Source organism: Physeter macrocephalus, chromosome 8 (assembly GCF_002837175.3).
Source record: "Physeter macrocephalus isolate SW-GA chromosome 8, ASM283717v5, whole genome shotgun sequence".
In the NCBI taxonomy this organism is placed as follows: domain Eukaryota; kingdom Metazoa; phylum Chordata; class Mammalia; order Artiodactyla; family Physeteridae; genus Physeter; species Physeter macrocephalus.
Window position 1 is genome coordinate 138,625,011 of NC_041221.1, and position 18,211 is coordinate 138,643,221.

An 18,211-nucleotide genomic window follows, 5' to 3' on the forward strand; every position below is an offset into this window, starting at 1 on the left:
GGTTGCAAGTAGCCTTCATTTACCTCATTGTGCTATGTATGAATGCTATTTTTTATGTTCATTATGACACGAAAAGAGTTGTGAAGCTTTTTAGACCTTCTCCCTCAATCATGCCTCTTATCGTTCATTTACATACATACATAACACACACATATATAAATATGAATACATGTACATGTATACACCCATATATATGCATCTTAAAAATTGTATTCTGGCTAATTTCTTCACATATGTATTTCAGTTTAAAGTCTCTTCAAATATGTCAAATCTGCCTTTAGAGAGCCATCATTGTTTTGTTTTTTTTTTTTTTTTTTTTTTTACAATTGCACTTGTCTTTAAACTTACTAAGTATAGTAATTTACCAGGCTTTGCAAATATCCTCTAAGATAAAGCTAGCTTCAGAGTGCAGCTTACCTCTTTCAGTACCTGCCTGCACAAAGTTTTAGTCCAGCATTTTTTAGCAGGAGGTAAGGATACCTATTTCAGTGTTCTATCAGAGTAGAAGTCTAATTATATCTTAAGGTATGTATTTTCATTCTTCTGATTTTATTTTTTTTTTAAAGAACCAGTGATATATACTGGTTCAATTTACCTTTTCTTATCATCTACAATGAAAAAAAAAAAAAACATATAGCTCAGTGAGTCTGGAATGTATAAAACTTAAAGCATCATTTTTTACCAGTAAGGTTAGTCAGTATCTTAGCACTGACCTGTACCTGGATATTACCAATCAAAATGATTCATGATCAGAAATTTAACTGTTTCCTCAAACAACATCAAGCTCACTTCTTTAACAAGAGTACTGCTACAGGTAACCTTAAAAATTAGTATTTTTAATGGGTTGTGGAAATTTTTCTTACTTTGATTGAAATATTATTCCTTAAATCTAGTGACATTAAACAACCTTTTGTGAAATGAAGATAGTATGAAAGCATTAATATTGATGTGTGCTTTGGAAAAGCTTAAATAGATATAGTCATGTGCAGCATCCATAGCTTACAGTTATTTAGCAACTTTGAAACCACAGTTACTAATGGAATGAAGGCTTTTTTTAAACATTGGAAAGCTACTTATTTGTATATGAAAGAGATACTCAGCTATCAACTCTGTATTTTATAAACACTAACCTACCTAATCATTTTTACTGGAGTGACCTGAAGTTTATAGTGCTAATTGGTTCACAGACCTTCTTTTATTAGTTGTTGCAAGTGCCACATTTTTACTAAGATAGACAAGATATTTTGTATTTTTTCAGAAGTTTTCTAGTATGCCTTTGCTAGCTGAAAGTAGTCTCACTGAAGTTCATATACCAATAACTTCATCTAAACTTTCAAGATTGTTCTATAAACTCTAGATAGAATACCTCTGTCCAGCAGTCCAGCTCCAGTGCTGCATTAACCAACCTTCTAATAGTAATCAAGCACATCTTTTGTAGGTTATATCTTTTTCTCCCATAATTTCTTTTTTAAATTAATTTTTATTGGAGTGTAGTTGATTCACAATGTTGTTAGTTTCTGCTGTACAGCAAAGTGAATCAGTTATATTGTATATATACATATACCCACTCTTTTTAGATTCTTTTTCCCTATAGGCCATTACACAGTATTGAGTGGAGTTCCCTGTGCTATATGGTAGGTTCTTATTAGTTATCTATTTTATATATAGTAGTGAGTATATGTCATCTATTTTATATATAGTAGTGAGTATATGTCAATTCCAATCTCCCAATTTATCCCTCCCCCTGCTTCCCCCTTGGCAACCATAAGTTTTTCTACATCTGTGACTCTATTTCTGTTTTGTAAATAAGTTCATTTGTATTTTTTTTAAAGATTTCACGTATAAGCAATATCATATGATATTTGTCTTTCTCTGTCTGACTTACTTCACTCAGTATGACAATCTCTAGGTCCATCCATGTTGCTACAAATGACATTATTTTGTTCTTTTTTATGTCTAATACTCTATTGTGTATTACCACATCTTCTTTATCCATTCCTCTGTCAATGGACATTTAGGTGGCTTCCATGTCTTGGCTATTGTAAATAGTGCTGCAGTGAACATTGGGGTGCATGTATCTTTTCGAATTATGGTTTTCTACAGATATATGTCCTGGAGCGGGATTGCTGGATCATATGGTAGCTCTATTTTTAGTTTTTCAAGAAACTTTTTATACTGTCCTCCATAGTGGGTGTATCAATTTACATTCCCACCAACAGTGCAAGAGGGTTCCCTTTTCTTCACACCCTCTCCAGCATTTACCGTTTGTAGATTTTGTGGTGATACCCATTCTGACTGGTGTGAGGTGATATCTCATTGTAGTTTTGATTTGCATTTCTCTAATAATCAGTGATGTTGAGCAGCTTTTCATGTGACTCTTGGCCATTTCTTTGTCAGTATTTCTTCTTTGGAGAAATGTCTACTTTGGGTTGTTTGTTTTTATGATATTGAGCTGCATTAACTGTTTGTATATTTTAGAGATTAATCCCTTGTTGGTCACTTTGTTTGCAAATATTTTCTCCCATTCTGTGGGTTGTCTTTTCGTTTTGTTTATGGCTTCCTTTGCTGTGCAAAAGCTTTTAAGTTTTATTAGGTCTCATCCGTAATTTCTTATACACAGTAGTACTCATTGTATAACTAAAATTTTTCACCAAATAACAGTGTAGTAGAGAAACAAAAATCATTCTTGTTGGCATTCCTTCTGTGTCTTCTATAGTGGCATTGTCAAAGGTTGCAGGAAGGAAGAAGGCTGTAGATATTCCAGATCAGTAGAGACCTCCTCCTCCCTGCCTGCCATGTGATTCATATCTCTCCATTTCTCCATGATACCTGTCTATCTTATTAATCTTGGTATCACTGGCTGTACCTTTCTAAAATTTTACATTTATGAAAATCTATGAAAATCTAAGGTACCTGACTAGCAGGAAATAGTAGACTTGGTATAATTATTAGGGCTTTGTATACAAATAACCTTTGTTTCTAGACTTCTATATTTTATGCTTTTGAATATTTAGGTGAATATTAGAAGAGAGTAGGTGTTCTACCAACCTGAAGAGAGAAGCAGTAAGGTTTTCATACAGAGATACTCTTCATAAGATACCTGAAGTCTGTTTAACTCAGAGGAAACATATAGCATATGTTTACATTGGTCATACATGCAGGGTAAAGCCATTCTCTGCCTGTGAAAGACAAATATCAGTGTTTGAGTTAGGAAGAAATAATTCTTGTTCCCCAAAAAAGTACTTTTTTGTTCTATTTTGCAAAGCCATGAACTCATCTAACTATTGGAATTAATGCTAATTCTCTCTGGATTAGAATTTTGGAAAACTTTCCTTAACATAGTAGAGAAATTATTTTTTGACATTTGTTTTATTTAAGTATTTTAGAATTTATTTCTACAGAATTTATTACCAGTTATCATTTAAATAAAGGTTTTATGTTAGTATTTGAATATGTCCAGTTAGACAACACAGTTTTAAATCTTACCCATTTGAAAATGAAATGGTATTTTTTTTCACAGCATTCCATTCTAAAGACAACTGTATGTGATACTGTTTACAGTTATGTACAGGGTCAGAATTAGAACTTGACTCTAGGCTTTCTGATACCCAAAATCTGCCTCTGACTGACATTATGCAACTGAATATTCTTCCAACTAAAGGGTACCCCAAATGAATTCTCAATTAGGATTCTCAACAGTTAGTATCATATCACATCTATGATTTTCAAATAGACTCTCAAACTTTTTAAATGACACTAAGAGCCTGAAACTGAGCCTCATTCATGCTTTTAAAAATACTTCAAGGTCTGTTTTTTTTTTTAAAATTTTCTGACAGAAAGTGATCTTGGACTTAACAGAAAAAAAAAAGATGATTATCACAACAGCATAAGGATACAAGAATGGGAAATAAGAATGCCCACTTTAAAGCTATTGTTTCTGTAAGCCATTTATCCTCCAATAAAGTTGAACACCGAGAAAAAATTTCTGTTAACTCCTACTTTATGTAAGAAATAAATACCAGGTTATGCTATAACTGTTTAAGTCTAAATTTGAGTACCCCCCCCAAATAAAAACTCTGAATTACATTAATTTTATAAAAGGTGATATGTTGGTGTTTCATATAAACCTGTTCACAGTTTTAACCCCAATTAAATGACTTCAAATTGCCTTTTAGAAAGTGACTATGAAGAGTAAATATAGTAAACATGTTGTTTTGGTTTAAAGATTCTTTTTTTTGACATGGACCATTTTTAAACTCTTTATTGAATTTGTTACAACATTGATTCTGTTTTATGTTTTGGATTTTTGGCTGTGAGGTATGTGGGATCTTAGCTCCCCAACCAGGGATCGAACCTATACCCCCTGCATTGGAAGGCAAAGTCTTAACCACTGGACTGCCAGGGAAGCCCCTGTCAACATGTTTTTAACTTTTTAAGCAAGCATGGTCAGATTCTGAAATGAGGAGCAAGTACTAAGAAATTTCAAATGTCTTTGAATATACATATAAGCTACATATTTTTATCAGTTAAATTTGATCAGACAACTTAAAATCTTGTCAAATTGTGATGCAGTGGTTTGAGCAGTCTTTTTTTTGGCAATAGATAGTCGAGGTGACTTCTTTCTTTGAAGTAGATACCTAAGAGTATGTGTGGAGATCTGGTCTGGTGAACCACATGGCAGTGCCTACTAACTGAGGGCAGAGATATGGCCCCTTCTTGGAATACAAAGAGTTATAGTACAGATTTCACATGCCTCTTGTCATGTTTCTTCTCACTGTGAAGACTGGCCTTCTCCTTCAGGTCTCACTCAGCTCAAATGAATGACACCTCCTCCAAGAAGCTATTAGCCACCCTATCTGAAAAAGACCTCTCTCTAGTAAAAACTCCATCACAGTCTGAAATTATTTTATTTATCTGATGGTTATCTGTGTCTCCTCAACTAGAGTGTAAGCAATAAAGGTCAGGAACTTTGTCTTGTTCTCTGCTAATACTGTACCAGGCACATATTAGGAGTGTGGTAAGTATTTGGCATTCCCCTGTAATCCATTTTCCATCATGTTTTCCTCTGTTTGAAACCCCCCCTCCCCCATGCACTGGCTTCCTCATGCTCTGAGAATAAAATCTAAACTATTTCATGGCCTACAAGATGCTGCTTGACTTGGTCCCTGTCCACTTCTCTAAACTCATAGAATATCCTCAGTGGCTTTCTCTCAGTTCCTTACACATGCCAAGGTTGTTTCCAGCCTTTGTACTCATCTTTTCTGCCTGAGATGCCCTACCTTTCCTATAAGCTTGTTCTTTTGTACTATTTAGTGCTCAGCTATTTAGAGAGGCCTTCTATGGTCCCCGACTCTAAAGTAGCCTATACCCCTTTCCCTTCCCCTCCCCCCACACTATTCTACCATGGCTCTCTGAAATAATTTTGGTCATTTATTTGATTTTCCTCATCAGTATGTTAGCAGGGGCCTCATCTATTATAGCTCAAGCTCTTAAATAGTGTCTGGCACTTGGTAAGTACTCAAATATGATTGAATAAATACTGTGCTGGAAAATAAGTATTACCAATAGAGCAACAACACCAAGTTTAACTCAATAATTCGAGCTTACTACATAAGGCAAGCCCCCTCCCATTTCACACTCAGCTCAGCTCAAATAGATGCTTTTCTGTAACTTCTACCTGTTATTTTTGTGCCTGGCATACCCAACAGATAAAATAATATGTTTGCTTTATCTTCACAGGATATCTTTTTAGGCTGTCCTCATGGTTCTCAAGTGTCCTTTTCTCTTTCTTCCATTCATCCTCTGTTCATCAGTTGATGTTAATTTCCAAACTCCTTGCCACTCTGGACATATTTACAATTGTCAATCACTGTTACTTTTAATATGGCATCCTGAACACAAACTACTAATGATGGGTTAACTCACAAAGAATACAATGAGACTATTATTCTAATAATGTGGTTTAAGATTTCATTAATTTTTTTGGAATCCTTAGTCCGTAGCACCCAGAGCTTACAATTTTAAAATCTCTATCTTTTTTCACATGAACACAAATCTCCTTCATTTTTCACTCTGCCCAGACCAATGGGTATGTATATGTAGGTGTGTGACTCTCCTGTTTGCATTCTAATAAAGGAAATAAGCTGTGAGTACAAAAAGGTAGAAAGTGATAAGAGCTAGGTATGTACAGCAGAGAGGTTTTACATGGTGGTATGAACATCAGTTTGAAGAATAGATCATTCTGAGTGGGAACAAAGAGTATGTGAAGGAGAACAACGAGAGATAAAATGAGGCCGGATTCTGGAAAGCCAGAAACCATGCTGAGTATGCACTGAGTGCTCACTGAAGACACCTGTGTGTTGGGGTGATACATTATATGATCAAACTGCGTTAGGAAGAAAAACTTAGCACGATGGAGGATAAACTGGAGGCAGAAAACTAGTTAGTTAGAAAACAACTGCAATGGGTAAGGAGGAATGGATAGCTGAAGTATTTCACAGGCCTAGAGGACTAGAGAATAGCTGATTTATCAAATCTTAAAGTGTGGTTGGTTCTCTCCCAAATTTAAAAATAAAATCTTGTTCCCATGTTCTTTCCAAGTCACAGACATTGAGTCAGCCTTGCCATGCAAAGAGATACCTCTTGTCTCTGGGTCCATACCTGTCATCCCCTCATCCTAGTTGTCCTCATCTGTAATTGTCCCTGCTGAAAGCAAGATCAGTATGAATTGCATCATGCAGTGCCAACACTGCGTCTGTTTCCTTTCTGAAATAGGGTTATATGATTAAAACAACGCCACAGTAAGATTCCTTTTTACTTGCTGTAGACTTTACTGACCCAAAGCGATGCTCCCTATTTAAAAAAATATCCTTAAATCTGTCCTGGTACAGTAATAATGCCACATGCAATTTGCTCTGCATTACACTTGGCCTGCCTTAAGCATCGATAAACTCTATTTCAAGTTTGCCCAGTTCCAAGATACCTGGTAGGATTGATTCAGTCCTGAAGGAATATGAATACAGGGAAAATGACTCACAAATGACTTACTCATTAATAATCAGATCAGGAGCAAAACACAGCAAGTTTGAACTTGATTGTCTATATGATCTCCACCCCAGGGCGAATGACATGAGGAACATCCATGAATATTGCAGTAGGGTCATTTGGTCATCCAGATGTAAGTTCCTGAATCCTGAATTAAGAGGAATAAAGGTATGAGGAAACATTCTAGTTGCCAAAGAGAAGAGCATCTCTCTGGGAACTGCCAAAGACAGTTTTGGAGGACTCTTAACAGACAGAGGAAATGAAGCACAAAGTGGGCACAGTTTTCCTTTGTCATCTGACATGTTAAGACCAAAGCCCTCAGCACTTTTTAATAGAATTCAATGTAAGAAAACTTAAGAGTTGCCAGTTTTTGTCACCTTTTGCCTATGTGAGTAAATATGGACTAAAGAGTAAAATGCTGTACTAAATAGTAAAATAGAAAGCCAAGAGTCCTGTCCTGGGATGTTACTCATTCAGTGAATTTAAGTTAAAAAAATTTCCCCTGATATTTATACCTCTTTCCCCGTTGATGGAGTGGGGATGGCAGGAGGCCATGGGACCCGGGCGATAGAAAGCCCGAATGTTTTATTTAAAAGAGTCTAAGACTTGTGCCTTAGCTGCGTTATCTTTGCATCTTACCTGGTATCGCCTTCGCCCATTTCACAGCTGCGATCACCTGCCGTCCACCCAACATGTTGAGTGTAGTCATGATCCGCCAAGTTGTATCTGGAATGGAGCTGTCGTAGCCCGCATATATCACCTCCGGCTCAATGACCTCCAGCAGTGACACCAGGGTAGGGGTGAGTTGCGGTAACGTTGCAGGGACTATTGTTTTGTTAGCAGAATTTTCAGAAGTTTCTTGTGACACTCCTGTAGTGGCCTGCTGAATTCCTTTTATCTTTTTCTTTGTTTTTCGAGCTGTGGGTATATTAAAAATACACAGAAATCAGCTGTAATGGGAAAATCTGGGCAGCACAGTTTATTAAAGAGGTATTTTAATTTCTCCAACTATTTAATTTGAAAGAGGAGAAATCTTTTATTTAGCACTTATAAGAAGAGAAAAACACATTTTTGCCTGAAAGCAAAGGATCAAGAGGAACCTGTTCATTTATTAATTTCCTCTACAGATAAGCCATTCTTCATTATAGTTATACTTTATATCAAATTGTCTTACAACACTATGTTAAAACAATATAAACAAATCACTCACCTAGATTCTTCCATAAAGTAATTTCTGTCTCAGTTTCACTCCAAAGTAAAAATTTTCATTAGTTACACAAGGCAAATTACTTTTATTATCAACTGAAAGAAAGAGTCTCAGTTTGTAATCCCAGACTAGTAACTGTGGCTTACGGTTAATCTAATTATGGGTATATGTAATGAAGAGAGTGATACTGTTTATACGCTTGCACAAAGTCCCCTTCTTATCAAGATAGTAAGATGACATAGGAGATCACACACTAAAAACAGTTATTAGTTCTAACAGCAGAAAAACCCATTTTTTACCTTTATATGATGGATACTATATGGGACTTAAAAACCTTTGGGGAGATGAAGAGAAAAACTTTAAATTTCTTTACATAAATTACCAGTGGGTAATTTCCCTTTTATGAGAGGTTTATATTCATGACTCTATAAGCCTAAAGTATCCATTTTCATGTAATATATAAAGTAACTAAAACCATCTTTTATTTTTGACTTTGGAACAGTATATTTTTTAGTATCCATACTCTTGAATTTACTTGTTCTAGTGACAAATAAAAATATTAGGCAAGAAAAGAATTTTAGTATTCCTAAAGAGAAAGTACTCAGAACTCCAAGGAAGGGCAAGGAATATAATTTGTATGAAAGAAGAAATGTACCTATCTCAGTTGTCAGGTATGCGAACCATTTTGCTAAGGGAAAAGTAAATGCTTATCACATTTAAAAATAATTATTAGATCCTCTGTCCCTAAAATGCCAAAGTACTTAGTTTGTGGAGGACAGATGTGGTGGTGAGAGCTATGGATCTCAATGTACAGTGTTAGAAAGGAAAAAAACCCGGTTGTTTACATTGAATAGAACGGTCCCATTTCTTAATGTGCTCTGTGCTGAGACATTTAAGAATTTTTAGTTAACATTTCAAAACAGAGAAACAGGATCACGATAGATCTGTTCTAATTTATTTTACCATGCTCTATTGAAGATACAGTATGCTGTAGTAGTAGAGAGAGCAAAAATATGAAACCAGCATGTTTGAATATAATCCTGGCTCTGCCACTGAGTAGTTGGGTATCTGTGCAAGTTATTCCCTGGGCCTTAGTTTCCTCTTCTGTAAAATGAGGATAATATTAGTACCTACCTCATAGGGTCGTTGATAATTAAGTCAGTTAAAATATATAAAATGTGTAAAACAGTTCTCGGCACATGTTTAAGTGCTATATAAGAATGATCATTGCCACAACTGGTAGTAAAATACAGTTGTAGAATATTTTGAATTCACATAGTCCAAGTCTACAGAGGAGTGATGAAGTTTTAAAAGAGGAAGAGCTCCTACACGTAAGGAAACCCTTTAAACAACCAAAGGTATCTCACTGACACCCAGATCTCCAAATCGTGGAATGTACTTTGTTGACAAAGTAAACAAGAACATGCATATCCCCAATCAATACACTGAAACAGTACTGTAAAAACTTCAATTAACTATAACTTTAAATTTGTCTAGAATATGTGTTCCTACACTCCACATTAGAACAAAGAAGAAAGGACAATGACAAACTGGAGGATTTTAAAGTCTTCTCACCATAAAAACTCCTAGAAGAGAACATAGGCAAAACATTCTGAAATAAATCGTACCAATGTTTTCTTAAGTCCGTCTCCCAAGGCAACAGAAATGAAAACCAAAATAAACAAATGAGACCTAATCAAACTTACAAGCTTTTGCACAGCAAAGGAAACGATTAAAAAAAAAAAACAAAAAGACAATCTACAGACTGGGAGAAAATATTTGTAAATGATGTGACTGACAAGGGCTTAATTTCCAAAATATACAAACAGCTCATACAACTCGACAACAAAAAAACAAACAACCCATTTGAAAAATAGGCAGAAGACCTAAATAGACATTTCTCCAAAGAAATACAGATGGCCAATAGGCACATGAAAAGATGCTCAACATTGCTAATTATTAGAGAAATGCAAATCAAAACTACAATGAGGTACCACCTCATGCCAGTCAGAATGGCCATCATTAAGAAGTCTACAAATAACAAGTGCTGGAGAGGGTGTGGAGAAAAGGGAACCCTCCTGCACTGTTGGTGGGAATTTAAGTTGGTATAACCACTGTGGAAAACAGTACGGAGGTTCCTCAGAAAACTAAAAATAGAGTTACCATATGATCCAGCAATCCCACTCCTGGGCATATATCCACACAAAACTATAATTCAAAAAGATACATGCATCCCTATGTTCATAGCAGCACTGTTCACAATAGCCAAGACACGTTAACAACCTAAGTCTCCATCGACAGATGAATGGATAAAGCAGATGTGGTACATGTACTACTCAGACATAAAAAACCCCCAAAATAATGCCATTTGCAAGAGAAAGACAAATACCATATGATATCACTTATATGTGGAATCTGAAATAGGACACAAATGAACCTATCTACAAAACAGAAACAGACGGCCACAGAGAATAGACTGGTGGCTGCCAAGGGAGAGTGTGGTGGGAGAGGGCTGGATTGGGAGTTTAGGATTAGCAGATGCGAACTGGTACATAAAGAATGGATAAATAACAAGGCCCTAATGTATAGCACAAGGAACTATATTCAATATCCTTTGATAAGTATGACAGAAAAGAATATGAAAAGAATGCATATATATGTATAACCGAGTCACACTGCTGTACAGCAGTAATTACCACAACATTGTAATTCAACTATACTTCAATAAAAAATAAATTAAGGGCTTCCCTGGTGGCACAGTGGTTGAGAGTCCGCCTGCCAATGCAGGGGATGTGTGTTCTTGCCCCGGTCCGGGAGGATCCCACGTGCCGCGGAGCGGCTAGGCCCGTGAGCCATGGCCCCCGTGCCTGCGCGTCCAGAGCCTGTGCTCCGCAATGGGAGAGGCCACAGCAGTGAGAGGCCCGCGTACCGCAATAAATAAATAAATAAATAAATAAAAAACGTAAAAAATCATCTTCTATACTCAATATATAATCAGCTTAATTTCTTACTGCTTATCTAGTCCTAAGAGAGAATTGATGCTTCTGAATAAAGCTCAGAAAGGCCTATTGAGCCCAACTGTGTTGTGCTGACTATGTACTTTTTTCACATAACTGTGGCAAGGAGTCATTAACTGAATTAGTTAAGCAATCACTATTTTTAATCACAATTTAGTTAATAATATTTTTCTCTAAATGAAGTTCCTGACCCCTTGGAGCATACAGGAGATTAGTGGTCAATATATGATCTCTACAGAAGTGTTCAGGAGTCTGTGATAGCTCCATTTCATTCTTAAGAAACGTAAAGAAATCTTATTTAGCTTAAAAAAATCTTATTTAGCTTAAAACTTAGCTTAAAAATATTAGTTATGAAATCTGATACCATAAGCCTCCTTGTCTGTAAGTTCCACTTGACCCTTATGACAAAAATAAAACTCTAATTAGGAATGATTACAATACACCTTAAAATGAAAAAAACGTTTAGGATCACCATTAAAAAACTTACTGTACTCAAATGCCAGGCACTTTAAGCAGTGAAGAAGGTTGCCTTAAAATAAATCTTGAGAATCACTTGGTATGGAGCAACAGTATCAAAGTACAGCACTTGCAGTACTAAATTACATTTATGGAGAGCATTGGGCTCTGAGAGAGTTGACTGCTTCTGCAAAATTACTCTGGGGCTATCGTGAAACTGCTTTGCTTAGGGGAAACACTCCAATGAACAAGAGAACATTTTTAAAGATTGTTTAAAAAAAAAGAAGAACAATGTAGTTCAGCCATGTGTTTCACGCTTAAGTACTAAGTATTATTAAGTATTATTGCCCACCAAATACCTCTGGGACACACACATACCTAGTCCAAATAAAAGTTTCATATATACTGGAATAATTAAAAACAAAAGTGAGGCTTTCACACTAAAACCACATATACACAAAAACTTATTAGATTTTTTAAAGCCTTTCTTTAAATTTTTCTACAAGTAGAGTTACATTATCAACTGCATGATATATGCTACCTAATAGCTAATATATTATTAAATAAACTAGAACTGTGTAGTGTAAGTGGACATAAGGTTAATCTTGGTCCTACTTGAAGGTGGTTTTAATATGAGGGTCCAAAATAACCTCTTTGAGTAGAAGAATGTATATCAAAGACTAGCATGTAGTAGCTCTTGACAAAGGCTAGTTGCCCCTCTATTCTGATATTTTATATGACAACTTATAGAAGCATGCAGTGTGGTTGTTTTTTATTTCAGTGTTTTGAGAAATTGCAGCTTAGTTTAAATTGTACGTTTAAATTTTATTCATTCAAAAAAGTTGACTTTTCAACGGAAGACCTGATTAGAAATGGCAGTGATGGTATATTTGATAATACAGAGAAAATGAGATGTCACTCGCTGCCTTGGTCTTCTGGTGAGGTAAAGGCAAAGGGCACTACAGCTGTTACTAAATTGTAAGAAGGAGGAGAAATGGGACAAACTTACTAACCTGGTCCATGAGAATTATTATTTTATAGGTGATATATCTTATTTCTTTTGAATAAAAAAATTCCCTTATACTTGGGATAGGGGAGGAATTGCTCAAAAGAGCATTATATGCTTAAGTATGCTTAAAGCGCCAAAGATCAAAGTTAAGCTTGATGTGTATTTAGGAAAGCATCTAAAATGTTACTGGGTAAGCAACCACACTATATTAGTGATATGACAGAATTTTATTTGAGCTTGTCCTTTGAGTAAACTTATTTCTAAATATAAAATAGCTGAGATGAAAACGGGGATTAAAGGAAAGTAGTAAAACTGGGGCTGGAGAAAAAAATATATAAACCAAGCACTAAAACCTGACATGCGTTAATATATATTTATTTATATGGTGAGAGAACAGAAAAATGAAACTAAAATATGCACAGAGATTTGATATGTAAGAAAGTTAGGAATAACTATCTGGTTTTTTTTTTGTAACAAGAAGAAATTATCCTTGTGGCACTGAAAGTGAACTTCTACATGAATATGTAATCAATCTCTGTAGCTTTTGTAACACCTACAAGAAGATGGGCATTTATCATTTTCTTTTTCCTTTTTTTTTTTTTTTTTTTTTAATATTTTTGGGGTTTTGTGTTTTTTGGCCGCACCGTGCAGCATGTGGGATCTCAGTTCCCCAACCAGGGATTGAACCTATGCCCCCTGCATTGGGAGCACAGAGAACCGCTGGATTGCCAGAGAAGCCCCAGTTATCATTTTCTTTAAAGCAATGTTTAACATGTTGACACTCTGTAATAAAGTGATTGGTATGTCATGAAGATCTGTAAACATGGTGAAGAAAAGACTAATTTAATCTGTCTTTTTTGCTATTGAAGTAACATGAAGAACTGAGAAGATAATGTTGTGTGTCTGGTTTGGGGAATTAGACTATAGTCACACCCATAAATCTACTTTATATTTAAAAACATATACACACAGTGTGTACTAGATAGCACCAACAGTCTCTCTTCTGTCAAAAGAAAAGAACCACATGGTTTCCATTCTCCCTCTAATATCACCATATTAGACAAGATTAGTCTTTCCAAAATACAAGTCTGATCATGTCTCTGCCCTTATTTTCCACCTAACTCCTACTCAACTTCTCTAGATTTAAAATTCAATGTTGCTTCTTCTAGGAAGCTTTCCCTGCCTTTTAGGACAGAATTAGGTGACCTTCCTCTTGGCTCCTGTAGCTCTCTATTCCTTTTGTAGCGTGCTGTACCATTTTGTGATTGACTCTGCAACCTAACTAGACAGTAAAGTACTTGAATACAGGCACTATTTTACTGATGTTGAATGCAGACACTGTTTTATTCGTTTTATGTCTAGTGCTTGCCTTGGTGAGTATCTGCTGAATGAAAGTGCACAGGGGTTATTAGATCACCACTACCACCTTCATGGAACTTGCAGTTTCAACTAAGGCAAAATTCCAAACTTTTTTCCAGAGGAAAGATTTTAAATGATGAGAGCAATTTTAATTATACAGCTTGTTATATAAACCAGGATATGAAACTTATAACTAGTTTCAGATTTCTTCTTTGCTTGAAAAACAAAACAAACAAAACCTATCCAATGCCTCCTTGAGGAGTTTTTCCCCCCCTGTAGATTTGTAACAAAAGATTTATATATACACATATGTGCCAAGTAAAAGGTAAATAACAGAATAATGGACATGTAACTATATCTGGTATAAAAACATTTCTAACCCTAGCAAATAGTTTTGAGGTTGAAAAAAGAAATAAAGATCAAAGTAATGTTTCTTCAAGTCTTATAAGTTTCATTATTACATAATTTTCTTTCTTAGCATATAGCCTGGCTACACTGAATTCAGTGTGTACAGTAAAAGTTGGTGAATAAACTTAAGCAGAATATGAAATACTCCAATCCTACTTTTAATTATTACATCTGCTTATGTATATTTTAAAAAGTAAAACAATTAAAAAGTAAAACAATAAATTTTTATATGATGCAGAGACAGTTCATTTTAGACATTTAAATTACCTTCCAGGTTCATTCCTGCTTGAAGACATTTTCTATAGCGGCATGCTGGGCAGTTTTTTCTTCGAATTTTATCAATGATGCAATCATTTCTTCCAGCACAAAGATAATTGTGCTGTCCTATATGGAAAATAAAGGCACTGTTAAAATTTCACAGGCTTTAAAGGATATTTTTATTGAGAGGCTCTTTGCTGTTGTTTTGGGTGGAACATAGCCAAGGACCAAAGGCATTGATTAAGGAACATATAGTGTACTTTCTTACATTCATTACAAAGTTGAGAGGTCAACTTAAAATAAAAAGCCTTTCATATTGTTTGACAAACATAGTTCATTAAAAAAAACTTTACTGCAGTATACATATAGAAAAGCTCACAAATCCTAAGTGTACCACCTAACCTAATAAATTTTCATAAGCCAAACACTTCCATGTAATCAGCTCTCATATCAAGAAGCAGAAGGTTCCCCCACAAACCCTCTTCTTGCCCCCTTCCAGTCACTACCTACCAGGGGTAACCTCTTTCTTGATAAGCTGTTCTTTAAATTATTTTATTTATTTATTCTATTTATAGAAGATCTCACTGTTTTTTATTTTTATTTATTTTTAAATTTTTAAATTTTATTATTATTATTTTTTTTGTGTGTGTGTGTGTGGTATGCGGGCCTCTCACTGTTGTGGCCTCTCCCATTGCGGAGCACAGGCTCCGGACGCGCAGGCTCAGCGGCCATGGCTCACGGGCCCAGCCGCTCCGCAGCATGTGGGATCTTCCCGGACCGTGGCACAAACCCGTGTCCCCTGCATCGGCAGGTGGACTCTCAACCACTGCGCCACCAGGGAAGCCCGATCTCACTATTTTATTATGACTTCTAACAATGCTAAGGAGGACTAGAGAAAGAGGAAACTGGTTTAAAAATGCTATGAGAGTCCCAAAGGGAAAATGACTTTAATTCAGCACTGCACCACTGCATGCAAATAAAGCGTGCTCCCCTTCCAAATTTTTAAATAAAGTGATAGGTAAACACTTAAATTATGTTAAGGTTGCCAGCAATTAGTTAGGTGTATCACAGACTTGGCAAACTAAGCTACTGTATATAGGACTTAGGGAGATTTGTTCATTATTTCACATGCTTTTTGACTCCAAATACTAAAGATGGTTACTGTCTAAAATCTTCTGCCACCCAGTATTAAATGTGCTAAGAGGTAGAAATGCAGTTTCACCTGTCAAAAATTTTCAAGGAAAATTTAAAAGGGAAGGACAGGGACTTCCCTGGTGGCACAGTGGTTAAGAATCCACCTGCCAAAGCAGGGGACACAGGTTCGAGCCCTGGTCCGGGAAGATCCCACATGCCGCGGAGCAACCAAGCCTGCGGGCCACAGCTACTGAGCCTGTGCGCCTAGAGCCCATGCTCTGCAGCAAGAGAAGCCACCACGATGAGAAGCCTGCGCACCGCAACGAAGAGTAGCCCCTGCTCGCCACAACCCGTGCACAGCAACGAAGACCCAATGCAGCCAAAAATAAAAATAAAAAAAAAAGGGACAGACAGAAAGTCTTCCTACCCTCTCCCTCCACTCAACTGTACCCTCTTTTGTTTAAGAAAACTATCTGAAGATTTGCTAGCCTGGCAAAAACTGAAAGGATCCTCCTACACAAGACCAGCATATCTAAATAGATACACTAGATAATTAAGAGTCTGTGTCTTTACACTAGAGGGGATGGTCTTCAGAAGACTACAGGACATTTGTCTTCTAAAAAATAAATCATATTCAAAGAAAAGAGAAAAAATCATAATCATCAATTCATTAGGTTGAATACCTAGTCTAATTTCTGGGAAAAGATACTTTATGCATAGAATAGTCTACTTGACTTGGATGAAAACAAACTATATTCATTTCTTCCTAACATGTTAAATCACAGTGCTTGTTAAGCATTAGTTTGGGGTAGATGGTTAACTGTATCAGGTTCAATTCTTTGTGAGAAATAGGCCACAGAATTGACTAATGGTCTACAATTCAGCTTTGTTCCAGAGTTGTTCTCCAATGCCAAATGTCTGTACGAGCTGTTTCAATTCCTTTCTGTATTGTGTAAGTTTGCTAGCTTCTTTACTTGGACATGAAATGGAAGCACTAATGCAATAATTCTATCCTCTATACAGTTTAAGTAGGAACAACAGATGCCATCATAATTGAAGCAGTTATAATACAAAGAAGTTCTACCCCATAAGAATATCCCTGAATCACTGTCCTGTAGTTAATTGAAAAAATTACTCATTGCTAAACACAGAAAAAGTTTCAGTGTGTTATTTATATCTAACCAAAAGATGAGAATGTGCATGTTATGCTAATAATGATTTCTTTATCCTAGGCATGTCTTGAGCACGATTAAGAATCTGAGCTACACGATCAGGGGGCATTGTACCTTCGTAAGTTCAAATCAGCTCTTTCTGATTATTAGTGTGAAGTTGGACAAGCCTTTGGGTGTCTTATCTATAAAAAGAGGAGTTTTGAATAGTGGTCACTATTTACAAGGCATGGACATGTACCACTAATAGTCACTCCCTGTCAATCATTTTGATAAGACAATAAGACATCTTAGTTTGGAATTCCTGTGTCTTCTACCACTTGGTAAATTCCCTTTCTAACTAAAAAGAGAGAGTAGATGTCAGGAGAAGAGCCTTCGGGCCAGCTGGAATTTCTCAACATTGTTTTGTCTGCATTGTATTTATTTTTATGGTAAAAATCTATTTTTGGCAATTGATTCTATTTCTATTTCTGGTAGGTGTGGTAGCCAGCCTCCAAGATGGCCCCCAGTGGTCTCTGTCTCCTGGTATTCACACTCTTAGATAGTCCCTTCCCAAACTATACCAGCAGTGGTCTGTGTGACCAATAAAATACAGCACAAGTGACAAGTATGTCACATCTGAGATTAAGTTATAAAGATATTATGTTCCCATATTCGTCACAACCTCTTTTGTGGATCATTTGTTCCAGGGGAGGCCAGCTGCTATGTTGAGAGCAGCACTAGAGGAGGCCCACATAATGAGGAACTGAAGCTTCCTGCGAAAAGCAATGTTAATCGGCTGGGAAGTGGATCCTCTAGCCCCACTCAAGCCTTCAAATGACTGCAGCTTCCACCAACAGTCTGAATGTAACTTCATGAGAGTCCCAGGACTACCCAGCTAATAAGCTGCTCCCAAATTCCTGACTCTCAGAAGCTGCTTGATATAATGAACATCTCTTGTTTTAAGCTACTAATTTTGGGGGCTAACTAATACAGTAGGGATAGTAAAGTTGTTTTAAAATAAAGTTATAAAAAAGTGATCCAAGGAGAGGACTGGGGTTGGCGGCATGAACACAGCCTGAAGGGGTTAGTGCGCCACGGCTAGCCGGGAGGGAGTCAGGGAAAAAGGTCTGGAGCTGCTGAAGAGGCAAGAGAGTTTTTCTTCCCTCTT

At 36.3% G+C, this 18,211-nt stretch overlaps 1 protein-coding gene across 10 annotated transcripts in view; it reads right to left on the reverse strand.

Annotated features, from left to right (window-relative positions):
* NR3C1 (nuclear receptor subfamily 3 group C member 1) overlaps positions 1 to 18,211 on the reverse strand; it is a 137,588-nt gene that overhangs the window by 12,757 nt on the left and 106,620 nt on the right. For all 10 annotated transcript variants that reach the window (XR_003681065.2, XR_003681064.2, XM_024124787.3 and 7 more), the window contains exons 4-7: positions 14,768 to 14,884; positions 7,684 to 7,962; positions 7,048 to 7,192; positions 3,049 to 3,179 (exon numbers count right to left, since the gene is read on the reverse strand). Coding sequence is in view for 8 of the 10 variants with exons in the window: in XM_024124787.3 (XP_023980555.1) it covers positions 3,049 to 3,179; positions 7,048 to 7,192; positions 7,684 to 7,962; positions 14,768 to 14,884 (672 nt within the window). In the remaining 2 variants the exon portion in view is untranslated. The remainder of the gene's footprint in view (positions 1 to 3,048; positions 3,180 to 7,047; positions 7,193 to 7,683; positions 7,963 to 14,767; positions 14,885 to 18,211) is intronic.